The sequence below is a fragment of the Belonocnema kinseyi genome, chromosome 8, assembly GCF_010883055.1.
Source record: "Belonocnema kinseyi isolate 2016_QV_RU_SX_M_011 chromosome 8, B_treatae_v1, whole genome shotgun sequence".
NCBI lineage: Eukaryota > Metazoa > Arthropoda > Insecta > Hymenoptera > Cynipidae > Belonocnema > Belonocnema kinseyi.
The window spans coordinates 85,931,205-85,943,294 of record NC_046664.1 but is presented as its reverse complement, the minus strand read 5'-3'; the positions used below and the strand labels follow the sequence as shown (position 1 = coordinate 85,943,294).

At 31.9% G+C, this 12,090-nt stretch overlaps 1 protein-coding gene across 6 annotated transcripts in view; it reads right to left on the bottom strand.

Moving 5' to 3' along the window:
• Positions 1–5,918: 5,918 nt before the first annotated feature.
• LOC117177806 (diacylglycerol kinase theta) overlaps positions 5,919–12,090 on the bottom strand; it is an 86,703-nt gene continuing 80,531 nt past the window's right edge. For 4 of the 6 annotated variants that reach the window (XM_033368743.1, XM_033368744.1, XM_033368746.1 and 1 more), the window contains one exon: positions 5,919–7,973. In XM_033368743.1, the coding sequence (XP_033224634.1) occupies positions 7,860–7,973 (114 nt within the window). In that variant the 3' untranslated portion in view covers positions 5,919–7,859. Of the gene's footprint in view, positions 10,228–12,090 lie in introns of all 6 variants that reach the window. The other 2 variants (XM_033368745.1, XM_033368748.1) reach the window with 1 other exon arrangement.

Genomic DNA, 12,090 nt, shown 5'->3' with positions numbered 1-12,090 from the left:
CTAGTCGGGAGTGGTGCTGACTGAAAACAGATGATTTGGAGCGATTCGCGCGCCATATGTTGGTCATTCTAAGGACTTATTGAACTACCCTCGTATTTAACAATGATGAAATAATGGTTTAATTGAATAATAAATTCGCGTATGCCGAATTTGGCGCGCAATTCAAAAATGGTACTAAAAACATCGTGTAATTAGAATAAATAATAATTTTAAAAACTGTTGATTTCAGTTAAGACAATAATGTATAACACATATATTTACTAACTAACCGTTTACACACATCATTGTGCATTTTATAATAACTATTCATTTTAATTACAAGAATTCTTTTTAGTATCCATTTTGAATTGCACGCCAACTGTGGCCAACCAGCACGCGGCCCGAACAATTTTGAAGAAAAATAAATGATTTCTATATTTCGGAATCATTTCTTATGTTTCACATTATATAAAATAATTTATTTATACTTAAATCCTATTTATAGAATTAAGATTAAACTATAATTTGTTTAACACAAACCTGAATTTCTCCTAGAAAACAATGTAAAATTAAAAGTGAGACTAGGGTTCTGACAGGTATGCACATATTTCATACAGTTATATTTAGAAAACTACCAATTATTGCGAGATTGTTTCAAATAAGCTTTTCAAAAACGAAACTAAAAACTTAGCAAATATCATATGTTACTGAACCAGACAAATCGTACTGCCCGCCAATCTTCGAAATTTCATCTCCTTTGAACTAATTATAATTATTTTGATCCACATTATCATAATTAAAAATATACTTAAAGTGAGTTGTACATATTAGACACACCATGTGCAAATAGCCCCGCTCTATGGTAAGCCAATACAGAGCACGCTATGGATTAAGGCAATTTTTCTATTTACTTTATTATTGTTATAAAACGTATTGTACACGCTGAATTCGTATGCCCGTCGTTAGACCATTATTTTTTGTTATAAATTTCGTGAACAAGTAAATGGCATACGATAATTAATTGTTCAAAAATTATATAATTTTTGCAACATTCAAATTGTTTTTTCATAAGGTTATACAAGTCTGAAACGTATGCCAAAGATTGTGTTAACATTTGACCATATAAAGTTTGTACTACAAGGCATTTTTCATGATTTACATATCAAAAATAATAATTCTGTAAAATGACATATACGAACTACTTGTTTATAGAAGTTTTTGTACAAGTTTCATTAATTATATCAAGGTTTCATACACCCGGAAATCGTAAGCCAATTAGCTTCCACCGACTAATTTTTCTCAAAGTTTCACAAACACCATTTTTCATACGCTAATTAATCGTTCGGAAATATCAATTTTTTCTTACAAATCGATAATTTTATTATACACGTATTGTCAGTGCAAGTGAGCGGTCTATCTCCTGGTCTATTAGGAAATAAACAACAAAAACGCCCTATGAAATGTACTTTCGTAAAAACCTTATGTTTCACATCTTATAATGTTTGGTGCAGTTTCATATGGTTACGTACTTGAGAAAATCAAACTAAAAAGTGGGAGCTGAAAGTAAAGCAAAGGAAATTTTTTGGTCATGATGATTCAACTATAATTTTGTTTCTTTGGAATTCTGAAACAAACAAAATTATTCTCTCCAGGCTTATTATTTTTCATGAAGTTCCAGCAAAAAAATTAATTCAACTTTTGGACATAGTAGAAGAGAAGAAAGAAGAATTCGTCAATATAAATCATGAACAAAACAATCTTTGGATTTCTTTGGGTTTGAAAATTATATGATCGAAACATCAACAGCTGAGAAAAAAAAATAGCAATAAAGGACCTGGGGGCCAAAAAATTCAAAAACAGAAGAAACGCCCTTTGAAACTCATGCATTGTTTCACAGAAGGCAGCGTCCTGCAGTTTCTTTATTCGCTCTGATGGCTGGTTCAACATTAAATGAACCTTGATCTTACGAAGAAGAACCAACTTGTTTGGAATAAAAAGAATGGAAAAGAGCTATGGATGAAGAATTTTCATAATTGATAGAGCACAATACATGGAAACTTATTAAACTGCCGCTGGATATTAAAACAATAAAATGTAAATGGATTTTCAAGATTAAAAAAGATTTTTCTAGAGCAGTTAAAAGGTATAAAGTCTAGGGTTGTAACAAAGAGCTACATTCATCGTAAAGGTTTTGACTACGAAAAAACTTTTGCGTCTCTTATAAGATATGATTCTATTAGAACCGTTACAGCGGTGATTGCTCATAAAATATGGAATTAAAGCAATAGGGTTGTTTCCAAAGTCAGATATTATTTTTCCAATAAATGGATCTTATAGTATATAAAATTCTAATTATAAAAACGCCCATTAAATATTTTATACATATTGTTAACTATTTTTAATTTAATGTTGAAATATGAACTTTCTATCACGATGTCGATTGGAGGGCCCCTTTGACGACAAAGGGGTCGGATTTTCCACCAATCACAGATCACGTGTCAGTGATTCTCAAATATCCTTTTCTGTGCCGATGTTTTCTTTTGGTTATATGCACATCTAAAATAGAAGTCGCAAAATATTGTTTAAAAAACATTATAAACATTATAAAAGCATTTAAAACAAAAACGTTTGTATAAAGAATTCATTGAAAAAGTATTTAAATGTAGTCATAAATACTGAACAATTCGTAACTATGTACGATTTTAAAATGTGTCAATAATTCCACTTATTGTTTTCCTGCAACATACTACTGACTCTTAAAACAAATATTACAACAGGAGAACTTTTTTTCTCAAATAAACCTTAACAAATAAAGCTATCAAATCAAAATAGTCAGAATTGACAGCAGACTATGGCCTAACCTCTTTATCATGAGTTTTACATCGTCACATAGATAGATAATTAGAACCTCTGAGTCGCGTGACACTCACGTGATATCAATTTGAATAAGTGTTTTACCGCCTTGAATTTTTAATAATTTTTTTCTGCTGAACGACAGAAAAGAAAAAAATATATAACGCACCTTCGATTCAGATTAAAATTATGTATTAAAAAAGTATTATATCTAAAATCGCGAAATAACCCTATTTGACGTCAAGACTGTATTTCTCTATGGTGATATAGATTTTGACATTTATCTGTAACATACAAAAGATTATAAGGATAATACAGGACGAGCATGCCATTTGCAAACGGGGATTGACGGATTTAAACAAATACCTCGCCAGTGGAATAAGAAACTTAATGATTTCTTAAAACGTTATAATTAACTCGAAGTCTCAAAGATCAGTTTGTATGTTTCTCAAGAATCGGACTCTTTCACAATTTTGGCTTTATATGTAGATAACGGTTTTGTAATTTCGACATCGAAGAAAAAAATATGTTCCGTTTTACAAGATTTAAAAGTCGAATTTGTTATTACTGAAGAGGAAGCAAAGTACTGCATAGGACTTCAGATTGATAGAAACATACTAAATTTACGAAAACCATGTCGCCAACAAGTAAAGAATGTTTTTTTAAGATGACTGGCATTCCTTGTCGGGAAGCAGTTGGAGGCTTGAAGTATGCTGCTTTAGTTAGTCACTCTGATATTGCTTTTGCTGTATCAAAAGTTTCACATCTTCTGGAGAATCCTGGTATGGGACATTGGAGGGCAAGGCAAGAGAATGTATCGCTATTTAAAATCAAACTGCGATATGAAAATAATATATGATAAACGGAGAAAAGAACCAACCTTGACTGTTTTTGTGATGAACTGCTGGGTATTTTTGTTTTGTTTGGCGATGCAGCTGTAACTTGGATTTCAAAGAAACACCAATTGGTTGCTCAAAATACAACAGATGCTGAGTATATTGGTTTAGCGAAAACGGGAAAAGAGACTACATGGCTACGACACCTATTATTTGACTTGGGTTTCTGTCAAAAATTTTCTACAATTATGAGATGCAGATGATGAAGCTCGACCAGGCTTAGACGCAGACGAGTTGATAGCAAGTGGGATTGTTGGAAATATATAATGCTCTCAACTGTTAGATTAAGTAACCTTAGGTCATAAAATCTGTCAACATAGTTTTTTCAGAATAAAAATTTATATTTATTAGAATAACAAATCCACGTTAAATCAATTGCAACATGATAAAAAATTGTATTAAGTTTTAATAAGATGGAGAGGGGACTTTTATCGCTCGAGGGGCGGGCACGTTTTCTCACATTTTGACTGTGATAAAAGAAAATTCAATTTAAATTAGTGACAGTCTACTTTTTAGCATCTCAGTTACTGAATCGATGCAAAAAAGTGTTATTAAAAAATAGTATGAGGTTTTTAGAAAATGCAGTCAGTCGTTATCAGCTATCCCGCTTTATGCAACTACGCATGCGCACAGGGCACTAAGCGCAAATTCAGTCTGCCAATATGGCATGCTTACAATGCTTTAAAAAGGGAGATTATGAAAAAATCGTCTCGTCAAGATGTGTACTCGATTTTTTAAATTTTTAAGTTAAAACATCTAATTTTGTCGGTTAGACCCTCCCCGGTAAAAAGCCTTGCATTAAAAAGTATTAGAAAATTTTAATCCCTAAGAATGTCGTTTCAGTCCTTAGTTTTTTAATTCTCATTAGGCGGCGAAAATTATAAGATTTCAATCCCTTTTAAAGCCGATCGAAGCTGTCAGAAGTAACCACTATTAAATTAAAAACAAAATTTTCGTTTGAAGCATCAGAACGCGCTCCAAAAGCATAAAATTTGCAAAATCTAGTAGGATTGTATAAAAGAATACATATCTTTATCGTAAAATGTTTGTTTTGTTCAAATATTATCAATTACAAAAATATAAAATTATTAAAAATTCAAAAAATTATTTTTCACCCGAACCTTATGTTTGGGAATTAATACAGACATCGTAAAATGACTGGTGTTATGTTTTAAAGAACTTTTTACCTCATTATTATTCGAAAAACAGTAAATGAAAGTGAAAAATTTTTTTAAATTAAAAGGGATTAAAATTTTTCTATTGATTGGTTGCTTTGTGGTGTTCAGAAAAATATTTTTGGCGCTAGGTACAGAAAAGTATTCAATTTAAGAGCTAACTTCAATTGCTGTGGAGATTCAAAACGGGAGGACAAAAACGGGATCCAGAAGTATTCAATATTTCTCACGTTACTACTGGATGAATGCAATTTTTCAATACTTTTTAATGCAAGACTTCTTATCGGGTCAGGCATGCTATCATTCAGCTTTAAATAATTTAAAAGAATCAAAATAATTTTGAAAATTCAAGTGAATTAAAATGTTAAAACCACCCATAGAATCAACAAAAATTTACCTAAATGCAGTAGAGATAAAGCGTATTCAGATGAACTTTATATGGAATTTAGAATAATTCGTGTTAGTTTAACTGGGTATTTAACTACGAATAATAACTTAGTGAAAGAGGCATAGACTTTTTGGTTAGTTAGTCATTTTGAACTAATTCAGATTTAAAGAAAACTCGTTTAAAACGTAGCAGGCGTTATTTTATAGTGTAGATTTTAAGTGGTAATTTAAATAAATGGAATTCGTTGAAGTCGAGATGAACACAGCTTATCTAAATTTTAGCTGATTTCAAAAGTATCCAAAGAAATTCAATAGAATCCACAATAATTCATCGTAATTAACAAAAATGTTAAAGAATTCAAAAGACGTTAAAGGAATTTAAAATGTGTTAAAATAATTGATAAGACTTCAACAGATTTTAAAAGATAGCTTAAGGAATTTCAAAAGAATTAAAAGCAATTACTACATTTTGGATGAGTCCCTTGCCATCCCAATTTCGGTTAGGTTGACAGGGGAATCATCCTAAATGTAGTTACGACTTTTCTTGTTAGGATGGAAGATTGCAAAAAGTCCTCGTAATTTAATTTGATCGATGAAATAATGAGTTACAAAAATGTAACAAGCTGTATTATAGCACATTGATTTATTATTCTTAGATTGTACATATTAGCTTAGACCTTGTCTATTTTTATGCAACTGAAAATATTACAGTATTACAGTTTGGTCAGAAAAACAAACGTGTCGATTCGCAAATCTGCCGCGAGTGTCCCACTTGCGCTCGGGGCACCGGATATGGAGCACTAGTGATTGAGCCCCGTACACGGGCGGCAGGTTCGAGAAGGGAGGCCTCTCAATCATCCGGACATGAGGGTCTCCCCTTGAATTTAGTCGATGGTGAATAATTTCACAATATTAACTTGAATATTTTTAAGACATTCAGGCTTTCTTCTAAAGGATTTAATTAGTCGTCTAAGTGCAAGTGCGCATTCTATAAGCGCTTTAAAACACAAACTAAGTTTTTTGTATGACGAGGTTCCTTTGATTCTATAACTTTACATATCAAAGGTTGTTTATCTCAGTTTTTCGGCCAAAGCCTCGCAGCACAGAACACTCGACTCCCACCGCTGTCCCCTAAATTTTTATATCTAGAATTGCCTGACGTCTGCAACATTCGGTCGCCTTTCGCTCCACAGGTTTCGCCTTTCGGTCCTCCCTGAACTTACATTCTAGATTTAATATAATTATTAATATTATCATTATTTACAACTTTTTGGCACCGAAACTTTCTCTGCGAGCCGAATGCACAGCCAGCTACACTCTAAAAAAATGCCATTGGTTCCTCCACTTGCTCTGATCTCGAAGTCTCTGTGCTGCTGGGTTTGAGATTTTGCGGATCCGATTCGTGTAATCGCGTTTATTTTTGTTTCTCGACGCGTCGGAACGCCGAAATGAGTTAGCGCATTAAAATTCTTTGGCATTGTTTATAAATGTACATACTCTGTCGCCACGTTCCAGTGGAATGTGTAGTCTATATAAATGACTCGGGCAAATTTTTCAAGTGGTTTACTGAAAGAAATTCACGAGAGCCAATCAGGGCGTCGCGTCCTCGAGACGTTTCCTCGCCACCTATAATAATTAATCGTCACATTCGAGAAACGACTCGACGACTGCGACTCGGCCCTTCTCATAATTACATTAATCGTTTTCATTAGTTTAATTCTCACCTAAGAAATTCTGACTGCGACTGGTGTACTTTAGTTTAGTTCCAGCACTGCCTCGGCAGTCAGATTCGACAACGATCGTCATAAATGAAAACTGTAATACTAATACAATATTATGTAAATATATATAATATATTAATATTTAATCATAAATATTTCATATAATAATGTATTAATAACAACCGACTTCTCTTCATTATGTTTTACATCATGATACGAGCAACCATATCATGATAATCCTGTAAATTGGTAAAATACCATACGAAACGTAATATACATTACAGTTTACTTTGTTCGCTTCTCTTCTTTCTTCGAAGTAACAAGCTGGAAACTTAAATGCAATTCAACAGAACATGGATAAGCTCACTCTCAATACTGCCTCTGGTTTTTCTTTTTTAATTTTTTTTCCATTTTTAGTTTGTAATAATAACGCCTGTCGATGTCTAGTAATTATAATTTCAGACTAGAAGACTAAAAAAATATTAAATATCGCTTGCAAAGCTATACACAGTGCTAAAATCATTAGCTCCTGAAAATGAGATCTATTTCGTTTCTAGCGACAGACAAACCAAAATAATGGGCGCACGATTCATCAATTCTCGTCGAATTTGAATTCCTTCGGCTTTCTGATACAAGTAACTTCGCTGCGCTGTAAATTTTAATTAAGTACTTAAATTAACTCGACACTGCGCTTGGCCAGTATTTTTGTTACCAGTCACCATCATCGATTGTGAGGCTGATTAACGTCACCGACATTCATACTTTGTAGCTTCTTACTTGCGAGTGTTGAAAAAATGATTTCTCGCTTTTTGATGATATACAACCTCCTGGAGCAATAAGCTTTGTATTCAGAAGACTTCAGAATCTGGATCGTTGGATGATGCGGCCTGAAGCGACGACTGCATACTGGATTCTGTATTCCGCCTCTTCATTTTTCCCTTCATCTTCTTCAGCATCGTCGCCTAGGAAGGGAAAGGATCAGGGAGACGTACAAAGGAACGATCCACAATAATTCAGCGACGAAAATACTTGTAACATCTTGCTCGCAACACCAGAACTCAGAAATTACAAATAATATGCGGGATTTATAATATATAATATGAGTAGTAAGGGACATCCCTTACTACTTATATGGAGAACATTACAGATAAAGAAATGTTTAAAGGATTGCTAAAAATGTTCTACAGTCGGAGGGATGCACGAATATTAGGATGGCCCAAGTCTCTAGGAAATCTAAGAACAAGAGAGGATTTTTACAATGAATGGATTTTTTTTTAGTAATGTGCAGATTATAGATGAAATGATTTGTTTTTCTAAGGCCGACAATTTTTAATAAATCTTATGTCTTTCTTAAGAAGTAATACTTTTAATTTTTAATGCGAAGTTTATGATTTAATTAAAGAAACATTTAAAACTTTGAAAAAATTATTAACTTATAAAAGTCTCATATCGGGCACCAAAGCAACTTTAGAGACCTTTAAATATTTTTTTTAATCTGAAAAAAAAAACAGAATAACATCTCACCACAAGAAAGAAGTTTCTGCTTCAAGGTTTTAGAAAATCGAAAAATCGGGATTTGATATGTAAGTATGAAAAATAGAGGAACTTTTTGAAAAATACGAAAAAAGGAGAATAGGGAAATGACTGTAAAGCCTGGATGACCCAATTTTACACCATTTGGAACTTGTGTCTATAACCGGTTATTTGATTCGGGGCATCAGTTTCTAAAGCAATTAAATTTATATTTGTGCACAGAGATTGTTTCTTAAAGACGAATTCTTTGAAACTGGGTATTCAGGGGGTTATAGATTGCAAATTATTTAATACATGAACAAACATAAAACAATTATTTTTATAGAACTGTATTACTTCCGCAATCTTGGATTTTTGGAATTCAAAATTTTTTAGAATAATTTAAGTATTTTAAAGCTTTGCTTCGTCCCTTATTATATCGATGATCTTGGATTTTTAAACTAAAGACTACTTAATTAAAATCCGTCCATTTTACTAGATATGAAAAATTCAAACATTTCGATTGACAATTTGTACTCAGAGATAACAAAAAACCGGTAAAACTATAGTCTTCCCTCTCAAAAAACGTTTACCAAAACTATACCAAAAATCTCATAAAAAAATTGGTTTTAAACTTTTTTGGCCCCCTATTTGACTCACCATCTTGTATTTTTGGAATTACAACATGTTTATCACTGATTCGAATTCAGTGGACTAAAAAAAACAATAACAAGTTTCGGAATAATGCGTCTATCAATAAAAATGCTTCGAACATACTAGACTTATGGAATTTGAAAATGTGTTTGGAATCAGTAAGCAAGAAAAAACACCAGAAATAAAGTTGCTGAATAATGCGGCTTTAAAAAAATGGCATGCCCTATATTAAATATTGGGCTTGCTAACTTGAATTTTTTAACTCAAACACTTAAACACCTAATTACAATTTAGTGCAAAAAAACAAGACACAATACAGATATTTCAAAAAATCTTTTACCACATTGTATTTTTTGAATCAAACAATTTTAAAATCTAAACTAAAAGCGTAATAAAAATTATGGGAAAATTCTCAAAAATACTTTAGGGTACCCAAAACCAGTATATAAATCACTGCATTGTTTTTAATAACATATTCGCGGAAAATTATTTGTATAATTCCGAAAGAAGTATCAATTTCTAAGGAATCCAGCTTCATCAACAATATCTTTTTTGAAGATACACTAGACACTCCGAGAAAAACAAAGAGAACTGCTAAAATGTTTTAAAAAGTTTACAGAAAAGTAGGTTTCAATCTGGAATATAAATTTTGAAAATGTTTGGACCATCCTAGTTGCTACGCAGTTCAAATGTTACGAGAAGCTTAAATTGCATTTGGCCGAAGGACCAATGAAGGAGCTTGGAAATAGATAGAAAAGGTCTCATGCGCAGAGGATTGACCGGATTGACCCCGCAGCTGCAGAGGTCCTCCTTAATTAGTACGATCGGTCCGAAACTCCTCATCCACATGGGATTGATCCCTATAGTGTCGAGGAGTCTAGGCAAAGATCGCGAACCTCTTAAGGATTCAAATTTAATATAAACTGACTAGTTGCAAGCTGCAGAATTGTTGGTTTACTCGTCCGTGCTCTTGCCCCCCTCCCCATTAGTAGGTAGAATCGACGGTTCTGTATTCCGACGCTTGATCTTATTTTTCTTCAACATGGTTGCCTGAAGTGAACAAAGGAATAAGGAGACATTAGTAGAGTGCAATTAGGGGAGGAATGCATGCGCTGACGGACGTCAGCCCTTATAAAGCTTTGCTTTCGCGCAGAGCTTTTATGAATTAAAAAAAGATTCTACCAGCTAAACATATAGATGCTTATCTCGAAATATTTACGTGCCACATATATGTATTTCGAGAGGACCCCATTATTCGACACAAAGTAACAGAACGAACATTTGACAATCTGAAGCGTGTGCTTTGGGTTTTAATGGATTAATAGCTTCAACATAGTATTTATACAGAAAAAACTGGGAGTAAAGAACTTTGCATATAAGGGTTGAAACGGGGTAACGTACCGCTGCTGCGAATAATTTTTGGATCATCACGGCGAGTTTACCCATCCATCAATTGCCCAGTTGTACTTTACCCCGTTTCATTGACGAGGTAGTTTTCTCTCCCCCAGCCTGGAAGTAACGTAGCCGTTGGCTAAACACGAACGATGTATCGAGAATAGTGTAAAGTATTAAAATATCAGACTTCAAATTCTAAAATGCTCTCTAAACAGGGGAAATAGGGTGATGATTCATGAAAATAGGGAAATCAATTCTTTTCAATAAAATTAATCCAGATAACATATTAAATAAAATGTCAAAGGCTTTAAACTTCTAAGATTTCATTCGACAATATACTGCAGCTTAATCAAAAGAGACAAATTTTCAACAACAAAAATTGTTTAACATAAAAATGAATTTTCAATCCAAAGGATGAATTTTCAACACAACAATTTAATTTTTGACTAAAGAAGATTACTTTAGAAAAATTGTTGAATTTTTAACCATATCATTACATTTTAAACCTATCAAGATGCATTTTCAATCACGTGGTCGAATTTTCGAACAAAAAAGAATAAAATGCAACAGAAATAGTTGAATTTGGATCTAAAAAATGAATTTTCAACCAAAAAAGATGACATTTCTACTAAAAAATGTGAATTTTCAACTAAAAATGTAATATTTGGTATTTTAATTAAAATAAAAAACAGTGAAATTCTACCAAAAAATACGACTGTTCAACAAAATACATAAATTCTCAAGAAAATAGATGAAATTTCAACTAACAATGATGAGTTTTTAACGTAAAATGGAATAGTGAAATTTTCAATTAAAAAATTACTTTTCCTGAAAGAAAAAAAAACGAATTTACAACCAGTTGAATCCAACGGAACAATTTTTTAAAGTTTGAATCCTAAACCAAAAATATAAATTTTCATTCAAAAACAGTTATTTTTTTCACAAAAAAAAACATGACATTTTTACCAAAGAAATGAAATTTTAACTAAAAGGATGAATGTACAACAAAAAATGGATTTTTAATCAAGTAGTTGAAGTTGATATTTCAACCAAAAATTAAGAATTCTCAACAAAAATAGTTCAATTTTCAGCTAAAGAGCTTTATTTTTAACTAAGATTATAAATAAAAAAATTTGAACAAAAGATTTCCACATTCATGTAATTAAATTTTTAAATAAAAAGATACATTTTTACCAAAAATATTACTTTTCTAACAAGAGATACTATTTTTCAACAAAATACACGAATATTGACACAAATAGTTATATTGTCTGCTAAAAAATAAATATTAACCAATAGATACATTTTAGTTGAAAAAAATAGTTAAAAAAAACGATTTTTCAACGAAATAGTTAAATTTTCAATCAAAGAGATAAATTATCACTGAAAAGAAATACCTTTTAATCAAAAGTAGTTAGATTTTGTTTCTACTTTTATTAACATAATTCGCATTGAAACAAACAAAAACGAGAAAAGGAGAAAGTTACTTGAAAACCAGGAAAAAGGAGAAAATACTTT